A 21,011-nucleotide genomic window follows, 5' to 3' on the forward strand; every position below is an offset into this window, starting at 1 on the left:
CTGAAAACAGAAACAAGGACCAGAAGTCACAAATGGAGATTTGATAAAGGGGAATTCAGAACAGAAAATAGGAGGCACTTTTTTACACAGGGAATTGTGGGAGTCTGGAACCAACTCCCCAGTAATGTTACATTAGATTTTTTAAATGGCAATTGGTGAATATAAAATTGGCCAGCACATTTGTACATATTTCAGCCCTACAATTCAGAGAAAAGTAATATGAAAGAACAAAAAGTCATAGAAATGCAATGGATTACTGCAGTCTATAAGAACTTCAACTCCCAGCAGCCCCATGATTTAGCTCGCCCTCAGAGTAACAAATCACTGCTTTGTCCGTAACTCATGTGTTTTCAATGTCTTTTGTGTTCTTTCATGTGACCTCTTGAAGTAAAAAAAATAAATGAGGACAAGAAAACCGGGAATTCACCAACATTCTGTGCAAGAAAAGTCATATTTTAATTCCTGTAGAGGCAAGGTTAGCCAGTGGAAATATTACTTCTGAGAAAAAACAAAACAACAAAAAAAACACCTGTTTTATAGAAAAAAACAAAAACAAAAAAACCAACAAATAGGTATCACGGTCACAGTTTTATTTAAATACTGCAAAAAGTAACAATTAAATTAGTAAATACCAAATAATATACTAAAAACAGTGACATTTGCCTTGGAAGACATTAAAAATGGCCAATGGTTTGTTTTACAACTTTACAAAAAAGTAGAGCATTGTCTTTTGAGCATGATCTATAAATACTGTGAATGCAAGCTAGTTTGTAACCTTCACAAAGTTTATAAAGTTTTAAACAAAATGTGAATCTGACTAAACAAAAAGTTCCTACTGTACAAAGTAACGGCAGTATTTCTTTATTTTTAAATATATACCCTTATGTAATCTTAAGGTTAAATGGAGGTTTTCTTTCTGGTCGATGCTATGACGCATTGTTCTTTTTGTTGCAAGAGCACCCTGGCACAACTTGCATTATCCTTTTGGTTAAGTGCAGCAACAGACAATTCACTTAAAAGACGAGACTTAAAAGTACGGCACCTTTAATATCTAATTAATACTACTGATTAAAAAGTATTGCATAGTCATATGCATCAGTTCTAAAAGATTGTTTTACCTGCAAAGAAAATGTAACGATACAAAAAAACAAAAGTGTCGATGGATGTCACTACCTCGATCTTCTATCTTTTTTAGTTTTCTCAATGCTTTTGTCCATTGTCTTTTCGCTATCCCCTCTGCATTTGGGACAGTACCACTTTCCCTTGGGCTTATAGGTGAGTCCAACACATGAGAAATGAAACCACTCGATGGGGCACTGTTCATTGTCACACCCTATCATTTCACCATAAGACACTTGGTTGCACAGGCAGTAAGTGGGTTCGTTGGGGTCGATGGCAAACTCGACTGGAGAGACCTCTCGCTCTTGCTTGGCTTTGGATCGCTTTTTCTTCTTGGCCGATTTTGATTTCTTCTCCTTGGGCGGCTGCTCCTCACTGGCTTCCTCCTCCACCACCGCCGCCACCCCGTTGGCGATGTGGCACGATTCACGGCTTTCGCTGTTGCGTTGCCGGCGGATTCGTCTGGTTGAAGGCCTCTCCGGTGGGATGACCTCTGGTTTCGCTTTCTCCACAGGCTTTTCAACCTCTTGAAGCTCCTGGAAACACTCCGAATGGGCTTCAATCTGCCTGGCCCGGTTCTCCACCAGTTCCATCATCTGAGTGACCACGTGGAGCTTCTCATCTCCCAGCTCCTGGCTACTGATTAGCGCTCGCTGGAGATGATTCTGCAGTCTCCTCCTCTGACTCAGGTCAGTCTCTTTTTTATATTTCTCATAGACATCATCAACTTCTGTTAAAACTTCTGCAAAAAAAAAAAAAAATGTGAATACAAGATAGTTTCAAAGTGATGTACAATCACACAGAACTAAATTATGACCTGCACTGTAATTTTAGAAGAATATGTAGGCCCAAACATTTTGCATGGTACTTCACGTTATTACTCCCACACAGGCGATATAATGTCTTATAGAAACACCAAGCAGAGGAAGCAACAGGTTAAATTGAATTAAAGTATAGCTTAGTATCACTATATAAAACACACACACGCAAACAAAATCCAGAGTCGTTACAAATTTATTTTTTTTAAATCACCTTTCCAACTCTTCCAAAAACACTGGTTAAACCAGTGGTATGGTAGTGTTCTGAGCGGATTCAGAACATGTGCTCCAACACTATATTACAGTAAGGTTTCTACTAGTTCAGTGTATGTATAAGAATATTGTACAACTCATCTCTAACCATGCGTGCTACTATTTCATACTAAACATCACATTTACTGTTAATGTGCAGCTCAAATATGCCTGTACCAAATTTTCAAAGCTCAAAATCGGGACACGTTGTTAAATAATCGATAACACTAACTCCAGTAAAACGAGAGTGACGTGTATCTAAGTGTTTTATATCCGAGTGCTGCATAATTAATCCATCAAAAATACATTTACGTTTTGTCATTTTTAAACTCACTGCATCAATATGGATTTATTGACGTTGTTCGTGTGGTTTAACCTGGTGGATTCGAATGCGTGCATTGCAACCTCTCGCTGCTCTGCCTTGTCTGGGTTAAATAAACCCGGCCAGAACTGAAAAGCTACGAATTCTCCTATTACACATAGTTGTAGATTCATATTGCACGTCTGTCTGCGTTAATCACTTTACAAAATTAATGTTCATTAACCTAGTAACTTTTTTTGTATGTTTTCACTGCAGGTGCCATAAACTAAATTATATAGGAAGCGTCTGTAAGTTATTTTGACAAAATGCAGTGACTGAAAACCGGGTTAAGATTTTGAGAAACGTCGTGAAACCGGGATCTTTGATGGAAAAACGCACGGCTGTAAGGAAGTAAAGTCCTATCTAAACTGGTTTCAGGACTTTACAGGTATTTTATTTTTATTTATTTTTTGCAGACAACTGTGTTTTCTAGTCTAGTTTAGATAACCACAAAAAAAAAAAAAATCACTTATTGCCTACTGTATGTACGTTGAGGACAAAAAAAAAGCACGATTGCTTGTATTAAAAACAAAACGTGTCGTTTAAATTTGATGCATATCATTTGATCAAATATGACAACAGAAAAGCAACCGGTTTATACATTTTATTATTATTAGGAAGACAATGAACAGAATGTGCAATCCATACTATATCGCTAGACAGAGTGAGCGCTTCACAAACCCTCTTCCGTATTGAAGGCGTTTTGTCAACATCCAGGAAGTGACGACAAATGATCTTGCTTTGTGAGTAAATTAATTCAAATATGTTTAAAAAGCAAAAACAATAAAAAATAAAAACTGTAAAAAAGCGGGGTGCCTTTGTGTCGCTTATGAAATCCATTCTAAACCGAACGAGATCGTTAAAATCAAGGGCACGAAACTTATTTTCGTAGACTCGTAGCACTTCAAAACACAAGAATCAATCATGAGACAAGAAACCAAACAGCAAAAAGTAAATACTGCTAGTCTAGCCCGGTTTCTGTGAATGTGTGCGTGAATGTTTTGGGGCTGAATTGCTAACCGGTAGGCTACGTTTTACCTCCCTAAGCCTCGATTCCTGAAGCAGTCAATCTCCCCAAGATCCCAGTAAAAAACAGACCAGCACACCGCCTTCCCACAACATCTCTAGCTAGCCGTAGTAAACCTAAAAACACGGAATGCATAACAAGTTTTGAATTTCAAAGTAGAATATTTGGATTTAAACAAAACAGTAATCGATCCCAACTTAAGTATTCTGACGAAGCATTTTGTATTTGTTTTGGGATTTTCTTTTCTACTTGCCAAAATGGCTGATCCTAGCCTCTTCCACTTTAGAAAACACCCCCTTTTAAATCGCACACACGAGTCGCGTTTTCAAAAGCTACCGTGCGTATATTGCTACCTTACATTTTTAAAAATGAGTTTACGCGGAGGTTTACATTGCAGTTCGTCACAGCAAAAAAAAAAGACCATTTCCAAATATCTAGACTACAGATCGGTACTATGCTTGTAACGCATTACAAAAAAAGCACACAACACCACCGCTAAAATATAACAAGCCAGTCGATGCGAACACCATTTCTTTATTAACTCTGACACATACCTTGATACTTTGTATCGATCTCTCGTAGCAAAGACACATTCCTCTGTATGTCCAAAGGGAGAGACTCCACACATTCGAGATAATCTTCCACATAACTAACCAACTGGCTCTTTTCTACGTTTGGATAATGCCCTAACATGTTTATAGTAATGCATCAAGCAAAAAAAAAAGCAGCAAATAACTTAACAAAAAAACATCGGAAAATGATACTGTACTATTGCTTCTATGCTGCTCAATCTGCTTGACTAACTGCAAATCACTTCAAACAAAACTATCTTTTCTGCGCATGCTCTGGGATATGCCTTATAAGGCACCGCGTTTTTGCATTTTCCCGCAGCTTCTCCAACAGGGGGTTGGGCTGTACTCACTCGGGTTAAAGTTCAGAGATGCCACCCTGTAAAGGGAAAGTAAACGCCTACTTGTGTTTGTAAAATATATTGGACGTGCTTTTCACATTGTACTTCCCATAAGAACTGTAGGATCGGTAATACAATTTAGAAGTGAAAACTTGTTTTTATTATTCTGAATTAAACCGTTCACAACTATGACTAAGGATACGTAACGTAACAGAAATGAAAAGCTGACGCAAAAGGTTGGAAGCACCTCTTACCAAACTTAGAAATTCTTAGGCATAAATGGCTTGCTTTTTACAATTTTCAGAATTCTGAAAATAAACCAGTATTTATTTACAAAAAAATGTACATATTTCAGTGTGCTAGTGAAATACCGACATTAAATGTATCTTAACCCTTAAAAGCCTATTGCAATACTAACGCTGAAATACGTTTGATGCAGTTTTTACTGGAGTTGTACTATAAATTACCTCTAGTATGATGTAGCAAAATACCTTTGTGCATTGCCATCAAGCAGTAAAAACGGCATTCTGGGAGTGAGCCCCGTTCTGTTGAAGTATTTGGAATAATCGTACGTCACCTGCGTTACTGCGTTACATTGACAGAACCCTCTCTGCTCTCACCCGCTCGGTCCGAGGACTTCTTAGCTGTTTATGTAAGCACGCAGACAGGGTCGATGCAATTATGCAGGGCACTCTCTGCCACGGGTCCGGGGACTTTCCCCTAGGCGGGATTAACAGGAGAAACGAAGTTCTCAGCCAGTAGCCTAGTTAACAGGTCTTCAGAATGCCTGTAATAGTCACTCCCCCGGTTGTTTTAAATATCCCCAAGACTAGTTCAAACTCGAAGTTGTGGTGAGAAATACCGGTAAAGTAAGTCATATTTTTTTCAATTCGAATGCATATGCATTGATATGCTTTATACGCTGTAAAATACATAGTATAGAATAAAAGTTTACTTATTTGCCAAAGGTTTAGTTTGACAGAATACGATAGAGAACGTTTGGGAATATATTATGCAAATCAGCACATTACAGCATAATACTTGTAACTTGTAAGCAATGATGTAAAGTGTCGTTGGAGTATTAGTTGTAACATTAGGTTATTATAGTATTATGGTTATTAAACACAACAATATTTAAGTATTTAATTTGTATTAAAAACTTTTAAGAGTATTACTAGAGGATCATGGGTAAGTTTAAAGCCACAGTCCCTCTATCTGAAGCGCATGGAATATGGATTGACTCTTGGCTAAAATGTGTTACCAGCTATGTTTCCATTAACAAGACGAACACATTTCCTGCCAACTTATAAAATATATGCGAATCTTAGCTTGCAATCCAACACTGGATTCTAGCGAACAAACGGTTGAACTTAACGACGTCACGAGTTTAAAAATGGTTGTCACAGATATATCTTGATCCTAACAAAAATCAAAGTTCGATGCATTTCCATCCATTTTTTCTATTCGCTGCGCTGTGCCCCTGAAATACTACTACTACTATTGATAATAATAATAATAATAATAATAATAATAATAATAATAATAATAATAATAATAAATAATAATAAAGCAGACAGAATGGCATCAGATATCAGGAAGCCTAAAATATCTTTCAATCCATTATGCTCTGGAAAATGAATATTATTTTTGAACGGTCTAGGGATGGAATGGAATGCATGAGGTGTAGTCAGGTAATGAAGCAGCTCCCTACATGGGCAGATATCATGCCGAGAAATAGTTTACAAAGGTGACGAAAATATTAAACGTGTCTGAAGCAGAATAAATAAATAAATAAATAAGATGTTCAGAGAAGCGAAATAAAAGTCTCTAATGTCGGCATTTGTAAACTAGGACCAAAAAGACTAGTTAAATGATCTGGTTCTTGACGTTGGTTACGTAACTCAGGTGAGACGCTGATTTTGGTACCCAATGGAATTCGGCATCCCTTGTGATTTCACGCCTGCGCAGATGCTTTTTTCTCTTTTAAAAAACGGCTGAATTGGAATGTCAAATATATCCGTGTATACGTGCCACACTACTGGTTACGAAAGCGTGACATTATATTTATTTTTAGTCATTCCATATATTGTTTTTGACGTGTGAAATTCTGTATCTGAAATGTAAACTATGAGGTATCACTGCCCAGAAAGACTTAGATAATATTAAGCAATTAATAGAAGCCAGACCAAGTAAAACATAACACAAATACTGGGCAGCGTGTCTTTTTTGATTTATTTTACTCTTCTGTTTGGTTAAACAGCAATACAGGGGCCAAGTATAGAAAAAATAGACCTTCGCAGACAGGCATATGCCGTATCTACTTTTTATGTACTGAAAACACAGGTAATAGACGGTGCTGCAGGATTAATTATCTGCACGCAAGTGTTTCACAGTTCGTATTTGCACGGGGAAAGTCTTGTTAGAGGTAGATAAGGCACAAAAAAGAAAGAAACATGTCTAGTGCTTAATAAACATATTACGTGCAAAACTATGTAAAATTAAGATACACAGTGCATAAATGAAAAATTAAAGTGACACTACAACAATAATAATAACCATAATAATAAATGAAAAATGATACAAATTCACACATTACAACTCCTTTCCTCCACCATGTAACAGTCACCTACACAGATGTTTTGTTTTGGTTTTTTTTTGGATAATGCTTTCATTTTTTTCTCTATAATAATGTTGTACCTTCAGAGACATTGATGTAAGGATAATTTAAGGTTCACCAAACATATTAAACAATAATATGGCCACGTCAGGCATTGCTATTGTGTGTAATTATTATAATTGTTTTGTCAATAATTGACCCCTGTTTTTCTTCCCAGTTTAGAATGTCCAATTATATTCTCTCACTGGAGCAATTCACCACAATAGCACAGGAGAACCGAAGGTCAGTGAGCGTCCTCCGGACCCACGACTAACTCAATTACACCCCAGTTTGTGTGCAGATATTGGAGAGCACAAGGGTCCGCCTGTCTGAGCTCCCCGGATAGCTGGTCAGCAGAGTACGCTGTAGCGAAACATTCCCTCATGATGTTGTCTTCTCTAACCCACAGGAGCGCCAGAGACACACAAGGACCTCACCTCTACTGTGAGTAATTATTGAAGCTATTCAGAAAACTCACTGAGGCAATCATCCCCTACTATCAACCCTAGCCAACTAAATTTCCCTTACCTATGGCTTGTAATAAAACAATTATTCAGTTCCCCTAGCCTTGAAAAAGAAGGATTTCATCCTTGTAAAGGAGCGTCTCAATAAGTTAAGTCCAGCCTACAGAATTAAATTATATCTTAATAAGCTAAAAAAAAAAAAAAAAAAAAACTACTACTGCAACCTCTGTCTCTAGTAACACTGTTAAAAGTTGTTCTTTAATTAAATGTTAATGAACATTTTGGTAATTAACTTTTTTTTTGTTATACTGTAATTCATTACTGTGTGCATGACTCATCATGTATTCTTTAATTACTACAACGGTGAACAGCAGTTTCATAATGAGTTGAAAGTAGGTGACTTGCAGTATGACACAGGTGCTTATTAGCCACATTGATTCAGGAGCTTAATTTCTAAATCTTTATTGCATTTTTACAAAATATAAGTCACAGCAGTACAATTTAGATCAATGTAAGAGTTGTTCCATTCCACTGCTCCACACAAAGATTATGTTCTGTGGAAGGGAGGGTGTGTTTTCTACAATTAGCTTTTGCCTCCCTTGAATATCCTTGGTTCCCACTTCTACCTTTATAAAAGCTTACCATAGTAAAGGCCTAGCAAATTGGAGAACATATTTAAATACATGGCAAATGCAATAGCAGGATCATGGAACTAAGAAAACTGCTAAATCCTGTGCAAACATATTGTGGTAAACTTTAATAACTCATTTCGAAGTAAAATGCGTACTAAATTCATGTGTTCTTAACATACATGTACCAGCTAATCTAGAACGTTGGCTGTCTTCAGGTTCTGAGGCCTCAGTGCACTAAAGGTGCTTGAGCATATAGTAAATAAAGAAGAAATAATATTGTATGAATTTAGTAAACCATAAATTATGAACTAACATACTTGATAATACAGATGAAAATGTCTTCAAATGTTTACTTTATAATTAATGATTAGGTTGTTTATTTTTTGTATTTATGGATGTAGCATAAAATACTGAAAAGTAAGACCATGATTTTTTTTTTAACTGTAATTTAATTCATTAGCTTTTCTAACATGTTGGTGACAAACAGGGTCAGTGTTCATAAAAGAAAATAATATCAACTCTTGAGTTAAAAGCTTTGTGAGTAGGGCCATGTTGTATCTCTCTCTCTCTCTCTCTCTCTCTCTCTCTCTCTCTCTCTCTCTCTCTCTCTCTCTCAGCAAATAAAAAATTATACAGTTATGCTTCCTAGAGTCAGATTGTTTGCCACTCGCCAGAGATGTGCATTCTTGGGATATTTACTGTGAATTAAAGAATGTACAGTAATATATTCTGAGAGTTCAGTTGGGTTTTCTAATGTAATAGAAAAGAAGCCCATGTAATATTGTTGGAAAATGCATGTAATTGAATAAAGCTGAAAGCAGTTTACTTACTGCCTCACATTACACTGTACCTACTGTACCATTACTAACCGCCTACAAAGCTAAGAATTAGTTAGGTGTGAGACCTGGGTAAACTTGAGATTTCCAAATAAACTTGAAGAGGTTCTTTTCAAACTAAAATGTCTAATATATTTATGTGGTCACTAGATGGCACACTAACAGCAGTCATTTGTTCTAAATGGCACCGTACAGTTTGCTGTGAGGGTTTATGGTTATCGAAGGAAGAATGTTAACCACCAGATGAAGTATTTAAATTCTAACCTTAACCCAATTCCCTAAATGTTTGGTAGTGTTAACTTTTGAATGAAATCTGGGTTTTGTGCTTCAGTAAGATAACATATTTCCAGTGCTCTAGACTTAATGTATTTTTCATACACTGTGCCGTATGTAGTCTTGCATTAAACGTATTCCTCTTTTAGAACTGAAAGAGTTGAATCAGTGCTGAGGTAATGCACAGTTGATTTGGCTGACGCTCTGGTTCTCTGTAAACAGTAGATCATTACCACTTACATTATTTCTACTAGCTTCTGTTGTTCCAATATTTAGTTTTGACAATTGTTTTTCTCTAAATCTGCTTTTACCTGGGTTTGAGCTTGTCTAGAGAAACCCAGGCCTTCCTTTTTCATTCAAATCATGTGATGATGTAACCTTTCAACTCTGGGAGCCCCATCTTCTCTCTGTCACTTATATATACAGTGTACGTTGAGTAGGTGGGCTATGAGTTCAAAGCCGTGTTGTCGAATGATTTGAATGGAATGAGGAAGGGTGTTCAGTTTATACCTAGACAAAGACAGAGTTGATTAGTTTTTTTTTTTTTTTTTTTTTTTTTAATAATCTCTCTATAATCGCAATAATATGAGAGCAACATAACCCAGAAGCACTCAATGACTACATACACCATAGTATAGTAAGGGAAATTGTAAGTAAATAAAATAAATAAATAATAAAAAACTGAAATGACATTTGATACAACTACTGCTTTAAGCTTACAAAGCATACAGTAACTTGCAAATTGCTTACTATGACAAATCTACAAGTCCTGTTCAAACTCAAATATAGACGATCAAAGAAAATAATACCAATTGTTAGGATTTGGAACATCAGTTTACATTATTAAACTTTAAAATGCAATTGTGTGGGCTTACTATAATGACATGCATTGTTGGCACTTGCTATGAAATGTTCAGAAAACAAGCTGTTTAACTTTCTTTTCAATCCAATGCTTTATCAGCTCCTGCGCTCACGTCTGTAGTCCCACTGGGGCCTGCCATTCTATATTGTCATTAATGGCTCCCTGTTGTGCTGCTGAGGCACTGCTTGGAGCTGCAGGGTGACATTTCTCCATTGCAGATTATCAACTTAAAGATAACGTCTTGTTTTTCTGAAGAAAACAGTCAGGATTACTTGAGGTGCAAAGCAACGGCGATGTGAAGCAATAACTACACATGCACTTTGATGAAACCACTTACTTTCATCAATCATCCTAATATAAAGCAGCTGTTTGGCTTTCAGTATGCTCTTTGGTAGCCGAAATGCAGCCTAGAATTAACTGTGGCATTCCACTGTTTGTAGATGTATTCCAGCAAACCACTGTAATGGTGGCTAAATGCACTGTTGGATAATTTAGACTCTTAATATTGTCTTAAAATGTTTACACCTTACACATCTTTTCCCTAAATCTTACCTGCTGTGTACTTCAATTCTTTACTTCGATTTCATGTGTGCAGTTTTCTGGTAGTTTATTATTTTTAAGAAAGCTTTCAGTGTGCTTGCCGTACTGTTTCTGTTTCACCTCGGCTGTTTCTTTTAGACTCAAAAGAATGTAATAAGAACATAAGAAAATCTACTAACGAGAGAAGCCTTTCGGCCCATCTAAGCTTGTTGGGCTCCTAGTAGCTGATTGTTCTCAAAGCTTTGTCACATTGGGTCTTGAAGGATCTAAGTAATTCTGTCTCAAAAACAGTGTCTCCCTCCCTCTATATTAATTTCCTCTGGTCTTGGCTCCTGTACTGTGCTTAAAGTATTGGTTTGGGTTAACTATGTCAATGTCATTGACAGCAATGTACTGTTTGTATGTAAGCAACTGGTTGGATCATGTCAGGAAAGAAAGCATTAAAGGTAGGGACAATTTCACCGGGCCAGATGAAATTACCCTGCCAAGACTAACATATATCAACTATAAATTATAGCATAAATAGGATACATACATGCAGTGACCGAAGGGAATAGGTAGATTTGTGGTACCAAATCACTTATTGTGCTGGACAGCAGGACACTGTTAATTTTACCATTGAAAGGGATCAAGTACTGAATTAGGAAGCCGCAGCATCTTTAAATGCTTGAATTTTAAATATAAAAGTGTAAAAAACAACATCAACACAGAAAAAGGGGAATCGGTGATAACACTGCTTGTGCTAATAGGCAAGACAATGGATTTTAAAATATTGAATTTATAACTTTTTCTTAGTTATGAATGCTAAAATGAAATTCCTCCCCCTTTTTGTAACACTTCTTAACACAAGATGGCAATGTAACGCCAAGATTTTGGAATAAAGTGAGAATCTAGCTGATACTGTATCATTTTATCAAATCCATTGGGAATGTTTCAGAGCAAATTGACTCCTTATCTATTACAGCTCCACTGGAAATTAACTAACTGTCAAATCATTTTTTTTTTTTAAATTTCAGGTGATTTCCTTACAACACACCCCTCACACTTTATTTCATTTTCTCTGTTATAATTCACAGCACTAATTTGTCACTCTGACAGGGAGGACCCTTCCTCTGGTTCTTGCGCAGATGTATGCAGCTGGGATGCATAACAGGAGACGTTTAGCTAGGCAACCAATTGAGCATGTAGGCTCATCCGGTGTTGAGCTGATCCGCAGGTCCGGATTAGCTGGGGAGCGTGCCCAGGGAGCGTGCCCAGGGAGCGTGCCCAGGGAGCACGCGCCTCAGGTCGAGATGGCTGCACCTACGTGCTACACAGACAGGCACTTTGTTTACAACAAGGAGGATAACTACTACAGAACCCTACAACTGCAAGACAGTGCCTGTGAATGCTCTGTACAGTTGGTTCGTTTTATAGGCGTTGATCCCAACCGGTATAGAGAGGGCTGGTAGTGTAGGTTCCTGGAGCGAGATATCACTTATAATGAGGCTACTGCTGTCCTTGTGTGGCAAACTTTTATTTTTTGCTTTGTTTTGTTTTCTTATTTAAATCTGACACTAGGGCTACCATTGCTGGTATCCTAGTGACAGAACCTGTGTGTTTATTAAATCTGTGCAGCATGTCAACAACCAAAGCTCTGTGTCTGACCGATTAGTATTCATGTTCCCTGAAATAGTAATGTAACCATTACTGAATGGGTATTTACCTTCTAAAGACCTGAATCCTGAATACTTTATACCAAAGCTGCTCTTTGAACTTGTGACGCAATCGTGACCCCGCCCCTGATGGATCAATAGTACTGCCGTCACATATCTCGTGTTATTTTTACTTCAAGCCTGTTGCGAATAATGGATGCAGTGACCTTGAAGGGTAATGGTTACATTTCTATTTCAGGGAACAAGGGCTATGATAATAACCTAACGTTCCCTTGCAAGTATGAAATGTAACCTACTGAATGGGTGAGTATACCCAAGCCTTCACAAAGATATGATTGCAGAATGACCGGAATGCTACAAGGCTAAGCCAAGAGGCTGCCTTGTGCATCACCATTCGGTACCCCAGCAACAAGCAGCTAGGGTGAAAAATTGAGGGAGGATTTCACCTTTGTTACTCTATGTTGTAAGGGTCGACTGGGAAACCGCCCTTAACACTCTTGTTCCAAAACCAGGGTTTTGAATATCCACTACATTTAGCCTGTAGAACCTAGTGAAGGTATAGGGAATATAGCTGTATTGAGTATCTCAGTCCTGCGCAGTGCTGCTGTGCCCAGCAGCTGCTCTTACTGCATGTGTGCTAAACATCACGTTATACAGGCCTGCACATGGTAGCTGTACAAAATAAAAAAAAAAAATAACACATGAGAAAAAATGTTCAGCAAAAATCAACACTTCAACAACTACATAAATAATATAAACTTGTTATATGGTGCTAATTTGCACAAACGAGAAAGAAAATAAGCTCCAGCCGGAGCTATACAGCCTGGGGGGAGAGCACAAAGTGAACCGACATGTTGCTGGGTCCCTGGGAATGAGCGACTTGAGCCACTGGCTTCATGCGGGGCACAAGGCCGCAGCGGGCCATAACTAGCAACAGGCTGTAGAGCACACAAACACGCATAAATAGAAAAACTATTACAGTGATTCGCTTAATATTACACACAATGTGTAAAAACACATAACATGTGAAATATATACAGATATAAGCAACAATGTGCTTATCTGAACAAGGCTCTCCGCTCAGGTCAGTCTTGAAAAGAAAAATGACGCAGAGATCTGTGACTGCAGTCCTTTTGGTCCCTCGGGGGCGGGGTCATGACTGCATCAGGCTCAAAGAGCAGCTTTGGTATAAAGTACTCAGGATTCGGCTCTTAAATACCCAATCAGTATTTCGTACTTGAAAGGGAACCTACTCACAGCAGTTCAACTGAAGTGACCTCCACAGAGCTGCACTAACATATTGCCAGTAATGGATTTGAAAATTGTCTTACAAACTTCTGGTTGTTTTGAACAAGTCAGCCAAATTTATTCATGTGACCAAATCCACAGACGCATAAATTAACAAATGTAACCTGCATGAGTTTTTTTTAAGGCATAATATTTCACTTTGGTCTTTTTAGGAAACCATTTAACTATATGTGTGTTTAAAAAAAAAAAAAAAAAAAAAAAGATACCTTGAATGGTTAACACCCCATTTATCTTCAACTCTGTCCATAGGGAATGCCAGACAGCAATTAATTACAGTATACTGACTATCAACATATGCATCACCCTTCGATTATGAGTTCAATCCGCTTACAAAAGCACTAGCTGGTGGGGTATTCCTGCTATACCATTTAAAATGAAGTGGCGGTGAGGGTCCCTTTTTATTAGGTTTTAATGGGGAAAATGTTCACTAATGTTACCGCAAAGCACAGCTAAACAGACAATGAAAAGCAAAAACTTCAGACTCCAGACAGTTTGTTTAAAAGTTGTATTTTTAACAAATCACTGAAACACATGGAAAGTGCAGAGGCAAGATTAGACATTGCATTCTAATACATTGTTTCTACAACAATATTACAACACATATGCTTAAATAACAATTCAATGCCAAGTTCAGTTCTGAGCATTTGATATTCATATAGTTATTTGTACATATATTGAGAAATATAAATAATGTTTTATTAAAAAAAAAAAAAAAAAAGGCTAAACCTGTTCCTTTTGGCTAATGCTTTTTTCCTAATATCTGGTTAACTGCAATATCAGAAAGTAACTAAGACTAATACAAACTGACATATCAGTGTATGATTCTGTGGCTAGATAAGAACCAGTTTAAAAATCACAATGCATTTACAAATTACCGTTATTGTAAATAACTCCACATATATATATTGCTATTTATTGTGTCTCATTTAGGAATCTAGCTCATTTGCAAGTAGGGTGGCTATATAACATGATGCTGTTAAAAGCTGCCTTATGAAAACATTGCGAGTCTAGACCTTTGTTAACAGAAATATAATTTTGGTATACACAGTAGACAACAAAACTTTTTGTGTATTAAGAACTGTAGAGCTCAACAGTAAAACCCAGACGTGTGCCATTTCAATACTATCACGGTACATACTGTATAATTTCCTTCTAAAATAAATGCCTTCACATATAATTCCTATTATTTATGCATAAGAATCAACTTGCTGTACCCTCAACTTTTAAATGGCCAGAACTGAACTACGTGGAACAGAACATAAATAAGACAGTAAATAAATACATGTTAATCAAAAGTACAATTCTACTGACAACACTCTACAAATCAAAAAGTTAATCTGAAATAGTAACCTTCATTAAACATCTGTGTAAAATATATAGATTTTTTTTGTTTATAAGCAAAGTGTTAGGTGAACGTTCCTGTAGTCTCTAATAAAGGATGCTGAAGAGCAAGCTCCAATTAATTCTATGCGAGCTTGTCTTGCCCTTTGCTGAAAGCTTTTTCATCCAAAATAGTTACACTTTTTTTTTTCTGTTGCAAAAAAATATGGGAGATTTAAACCTTTTTCTCTCTTTTTATTTTTTTACAGAACATTATTTTTACGGTTTCTGCAAATATCCTTCATTTCAGTTCCTTTAACAAAATAACATTTTGCATTAGAACATAAGAACATAAGAAAGTTTACAAACGAGAGGAGGCCATTCGGCCCATCTTGCTCGTTTGGTTGTTAGTAGCTTATTGATCCCAGAATCTCATCAAGCAGCTTCTTGAAGGATCCCAGGGTGTCAGCTTCAACAACATTACTGGGGAGTTGATTCCAGACCCTCACAATTTCTGTGTAAAAAAGTGCCTCCTATTTTCTGTTCTGAATGCCCATTTGTCTAATCTCCATTAGACAAATGCTTCCATGGCTTTAAGCTGTCTCTTGTACTATGGTAGAACAGATAGTGCTTGCAACAAACTAGCCTGTACAAAAAAATAATAAAATGATTTTTAAATAAGATATCAGCTAAACAATATTATACTGGCAGATGTGCATTGCAAGTTGTTTAATATACTTTGCCATGCACTGCTTTCAACAAACTGAGTGCACCTCAGGGCTTGAGCTGGCATGCTGTATGACAAGTGTCATCCCAGACTTGAAACCACAACAGACTGTGAGAATGGACAGTAGAAGCGGGTTGAGTGCCCCTTTCGTTTGTGATGCCAGAAGTGGAGAAGCAGATATGTGCTCATGCCCTATAAGGTTGACACCAGCATATAAAAAAGGGGAATAATGAAACAGAAGCAACCAAATCGTTTGTCTAACTTTCCCATTACACATTTAAACTAAACCACCAGGATTTCTTGTATTAGATTAAATGCCCACATTTGTTATAGGTCTGAAGAAATATGCAAGGGGGTTTCAATAGGATCTATACCTGTTTCAAACACAATTCCTCTGTGTATTTCCTTAGGGTATGCCCCCCCCAGTTATTAGCTTGACCAAAGTGACAGTATTTCTTGTTGTAAGACTTTAGAACCAGAGTAAGTTATATTTAAGATATATTTTGTTCTAACATATTTTGCCTAATAATATGTGCACTATCTGTGCAAGTGTCTATAACAAGGAAACAGTTTTTTAAATTTTTTTTTATACCTAACATGTTTTGGTGGTTGTAGTTACGCTGTGAAAAGGGAAATAATTCCATGAAACATAAAAATGAAAAAAGCATATCAGTGCAGTAACAAAAAATAAAATACTGTACATTCACAAGAAGCCTTTCTTTTTGCACCAGACTGTGGGACTGCAGGATGAAGATGAACTACACAGCACCAGTTTTGCAAGTTCAGAATAGGAAGAACACACTCACTCTATATTTCACACTGACACTTTCATCAACATACACAAACACTGCATGGCCATAGCCAGTCGTCACAGTCAACTCACATGAAAACAGTGATAATCACAAAATATATTCTGTCGAACAGAATATTATTTCTCAAAGCAGCGCTGTTCAACAAAAGCCATACTGCCATGGTTCCCATGTCTCATCTGTACAAAATAAAATCATGCCAAGACTACATACAAACTGTACAAACACATTAGCTTTAAAATGTACCAGGACTATTCTATTCTCTGAAGAAACCTTTACATAAAATGTATTCAATTACAATTTATTATACAAATACATTATTTCTATGCTGTAAAACCGCAGTTGTAAAATAAAGATTTTTTTTTTTTTTTTTTTTTTTTCTAAATCCAATTAGCTATACTCAAAATACACACTGAACTAGAAAAAAAAAAATAAAATACTTCATCGTTTTCTATAAAATTATAATTATACATCATCTGCTGGCAAAGATGGTATATTGATCTTTGCTCTGGTGAAATAGGCCATCTTCTCCCTAAAGGTGGGGATGAAACAAATGTGTGGTTAGCATTGTAATGGCATGATAAAGTAAGCATGTTAAAGACCCTGACTGAGACGCATTTTGGTATCGTTACGAGATATATGTCTGTCAAACCTTAGTTTTTGTTATTTATTTTTTTTTTACAAAAAATGTGCTGCCTTCCCACTTAGGCAAAAGCTCAAAACAGGCCTACAGTAAGGGTGTACAAAATTACTCAAAAGTCCTTGCCACAATTACATCTCTTGGCCACAAGATGGCAATGCATGACAAGTAAAAATCCTATTTAAAGAAACTATCCTAGTTACTGTTGTTTAACCATAGCATATACAATTATTTTAAAACAAAACTACAAAGATAATAGTCAGAAGAACACACTAGCACAGTCAAGCTCACCTGAATGACTGAACCTGCAGGGGAACTTTCTGACTCTGCTCCCGTAACCTGTACACATCCTTAGACGCCTTCCTCAGCAGCTTTTCAGCTTTCAACCCCTGCTTTTGCTCTTCTTTAGACTGCTCAGCCTATGAACAAAATTAAGCCCGTTTAAATGAATTAAATTAATGTTGTTTTATCTGTAGCACAATTTTATCATTTTCCTTCCACTGATCCAACTCATAGTGTTATTATAGACTGTGGGATTAATTAATCCTCATCCACGCCCTCTTGAATACCTTATTAATTTGTGCTATTGACATTTAAAGCCAGTACCACAAAATTGCCTTATTATTATTATTATTATTATTATTATTATTATTATTATTAGTAGTAATTAGTCATTTAGCAGATGCTTTTTATCCAAAAGTGACTTACAGAGACTAGGAAGTGAACTATGCATCACAACTACTGCTGCAGTCACTCACAATAGGACCTCGGTTTTACGTCTTACCCGAAGGACAGCGCACAAGTGGGTCAAGTGACTTGCTCATGGTCACCTGAAGGGCCTCACTCACATGCAGACTAGCACTACAATGCCGCACAGTACATGGCATGCATTCTTCAAAGAACTCCTGGTATTTGTCAGTGCCAAGTCATTGATTTCAACAAGGCAAATTCAGGGGTTACACCTCAGTGGAGGAACTCTTAAACTATGACATCAGAGAAACTGATGCCTTCTCTGGAACAAAAGCAGCACCTGAGTCTTGTGTTGAAGTGTTCCATGTCTTAAGGAGTTTTTTTTTTTTCTGTGACTACAATCAGAGCAACATTCTGATGTAAAATGCTCTATTAGATTTGGTATTTGTTTTAAATGTGCATTGTTTCCAGTGAACATAAACCTACCAGTAAAGGTAATGCCCAACTTTAAGTGCAACTGTGCTTAACTGTATTTCCAGAACACTGCTATTAGACTCTGGCTTATACTTACACTAACACTATAGCAGCTTTCCCTAATCTCTTTTAAAATACAGGTAAGAGGTAAAATCGTATGATGTGAATGATATAAACTAACAGAGTTGGCTACTGCTAACAGTGGGCCATCTTACGTGCTTGGATAGTAAAACTGCCCCATAACAAATTTCAGGTTGATTCTGACTAAAAGAATCACAGAATGCAGCTGTGTACCAAATATGAAACAAAAACACATTGGAAATATACATACTTTTGCACACAAAGCTTTAACGTGCATATACTCTGCTGTGCAAAAGTCTTAGACAGGTTGCACGTTTCTACTCGGAGGCATTATGATCATCAACAATTTACTCAAAGCCTCCACTAGTGTTTTCTACTATTATAACAACCTTGACTTGCATAAAGAAGGAAAAACACTGAGTGAAATAGCTTGCAGTACTCGATTTTCAAGGTGTGGTATCCGAAACATAATCAGCAAATACAGAGAAACATCATCTGTAATTGACAAACCCAGGACTGGAAGACCCAAAAAGCTGTCTAACAAGGATGAGCAATACTTGAAGATAATATCCATAAGGAATAGAAAGAACACAAGCATTGAATTGATAACAGAACTGGGAGAATAGATAAAGAAAGAAATAAATGTCTATGTATTGATTTATGTATTCAAGTTTTACTTTTACTAATTATATAGGCTATTCTTCAGCATAACTAACTCTCAGAAAAAAATTACTTTTTTTCCAGTGGCGCTACAAATAGCGTTACTCTCATCAACCAGTATCGAGAGGAACCGTACTTCCTTGCGCCAATAAGGCCCACAATGAGCGTTACACTGACATGAAACCAACATTTTTCAGAGCTCAAGATCAAAATCTCAGAATGATGATGATGATGATGATGATAATTCGAAAAAATTTCCACTACTGCTTGTCTCAACTAATTGTGTAGCACTGACAGTAACACAACATGCTTGCAAACTGAAGGTTATCGTTTCAAATCCCATGCATGCCTGACTTTTTTTATATTTATATTTATATTAAAAATATATATTTTTTGCATGCAAATGTTCCATTTTAAAACAGAAATAATTCATTTATTATAAATTAGTTCTCTAGTATATTTCCATGTTGACAAAACAAGTTAATTGTCATTAAACATGGATGTCCAGTCATATACGTAGGCGTGGATAAAAGTGCCTGGGGTTTGCAAAAAAATACACTGGAAGAAGGACGACATTTTGACCTTACTTTGGTGACTTATTTCTCTTACTGTATGACAGGTATTGACTTTTTTTTTCCCTAACATTTCACCTAAGAGTGTTAAAAGTGAAATAATGCTTTTGGCTGATTTATTTTTTCTGCGTGAATACCCTGAAAACACGTAAACTATCCTTACTGTATAGAGTCTGGCAGTTCTTATGCTTCGCTGATAACTTGGCATGAGGAACTACCATTCCTCTCTGTACTAAGGCAATGACTCTTTACCACCCAAACTTAAGTCATGTGACCTCAATACCGTAGAGGTCGATGTCATGGTCACTAACACATTGAGCATACAGCATTTATATAACAGTGCAAACATACCCACAGAGGGCCTACCTGTTTCTCTGCCTGCTTGAAGAGTTTCTGGAAGCGCTCGTCCTCCAGGATGCAGCGAGGGAGCTCCATCTCTCCCCGGGCCTTCATTTCATCCAGCCTCTTCCTCAGGCTCCGCAGTGCCTGCAGTTCGTTGTCCAGGCGACTCTGCCAGGTCCGTGATGCCTGGAGATCCAGCTCCAAGTCCAGAGACGTTCGGACAGGGTGCTCTCGAGCCGCCCGTCTCATCACTGGCTTACAAATAGTCTGTGATCGAACATAAAGAATGTCAGATTTTTTTTTGTGTGTCAAAGTTTACATTGCATGTTAAACATTAAACATACTGATGCAGAAACTTACTCGTTTCACTCTCAGACTCTGTCTTTCTGAAGCGTTTCGTACAAAAGGAGACTTTTTGGCTAGCGTTGAACTGTCGCTGTCACTTCTGTTCAACTGTGAATAAAAACAAGATAGTAATGTCCACGGCAAATAAACAAGATTCTCAGTTCTCAGAACCCCGATACACAAACTCCTGCAAGAACCAATACATTTATTAAATCAATAATCCTTTAATTAAAATTTTATTGCGATCCTGATTTATTTATTTTTTGTGCTTTGTTTATGATAAACAGAAGACAGTGAATTGTACTATAAATTATCAAAGCACTTTCACTATTTAAATGTTTGTTTTTTTTTTCAGGAGGAATCCCACCGAGGTGAAACATCTAATTTATGAGGACATCCTGGAGGCAGAAGCAGCTGACAGAACAGTAATAGTAAAGTTTCACTCTACAGCACCAGTTAAATTGGTTCCCTGGCCAAACATATGTTCTTGACTAAAAAACCCTGCTGTTTTGCAAATAGTGATCTTTCAGGAAAGGATTTTTTTTGTTACTTATGAGAAATGGTTTATTGATGGATGGGGGTTAAAACTACAAGGGAGGTTAGAATAATAAACACTACAAAATGGGTCAATTTAAATA

The 21,011-nt window shown here is 36.9% G+C and overlaps 2 protein-coding genes and 1 long non-coding RNA gene across 4 annotated transcripts in view; 1 reads left to right on the forward strand and 2 right to left on the reverse strand.

Moving 5' to 3' along the window:
• Positions 1-555: 555 nt before the first annotated feature.
• LOC121320582 (inhibitor of growth protein 2-like) lies at positions 556-5,254 on the reverse strand. 2 transcript variants are annotated; one of them, XM_041259051.1, is made up of 2 exons: positions 4,979-5,254; positions 556-1,861 (listed from the first exon to the last, which is right to left on the reverse strand). In XM_041259051.1, exons 1-2 carry the CDS (start codon positions 4,992-4,994, stop codon positions 1,170-1,172), a joined length of 708 nt encoding a protein of 235 aa, XP_041114985.1. In that variant the 5' UTR covers positions 4,995-5,254; the 3' UTR covers positions 556-1,169. The 2 variants fall into 2 exon arrangements, with proteins under 2 accessions (XP_041114985.1, XP_041114976.1); XM_041259042.1 differs by lacking the exon at positions 4,979-5,254 and adding an exon at positions 4,132-4,430.
• LOC121320597 lies at positions 2,111-21,009 on the forward strand. The gene is made up of 3 exons (XR_005950864.1): positions 2,111-3,293; positions 7,553-7,587; positions 20,729-21,009. It is a non-coding gene; the product is annotated as an uncharacterized LOC121320597 (long non-coding RNA).
• LOC121320575 (protein WWC2-like) overlaps positions 16,518-21,011 on the reverse strand; it is a 70,759-nt gene continuing 66,265 nt past the window's right edge. The window contains exons 20-23 of the mRNA XM_041259030.1: positions 20,389-20,481; positions 20,053-20,295; positions 17,501-17,628; positions 16,518-17,101 (exon numbers count right to left, since the gene is read on the reverse strand). Of these exons, the coding sequence (XP_041114964.1) occupies positions 17,035-17,101; positions 17,501-17,628; positions 20,053-20,295; positions 20,389-20,481 (531 nt within the window). The 3' untranslated portion in view covers positions 16,518-17,034. The remainder of the gene's footprint in view (positions 17,102-17,500; positions 17,629-20,052; positions 20,296-20,388; positions 20,482-21,011) is intronic.

This window comes from Polyodon spathula, chromosome 1 (assembly GCF_017654505.1).
Source record: "Polyodon spathula isolate WHYD16114869_AA chromosome 1, ASM1765450v1, whole genome shotgun sequence".
NCBI classification, from domain to species: Eukaryota; Metazoa; Chordata; class Actinopteri; order Acipenseriformes; family Polyodontidae; genus Polyodon; species Polyodon spathula.

What these genes read in the sequence shown, in the direction of transcription:
- LOC121320582 (XM_041259042.1), bottom strand. Translation starts at nt 4,270, where the DNA reads ATGTTAGGGCATTATCCAAACGTAGAAAAGAGCCAGTTGGTTAGTTAT. An exon ending in GATCGATACAAAGTATCAAG is followed by an intron (nt 1,862 to 4,131) that starts GTATGTGTCAGA and finishes TTTTTTTTGCAG; the next exon opens with AAGTTTTAACAGAAGTTGAT.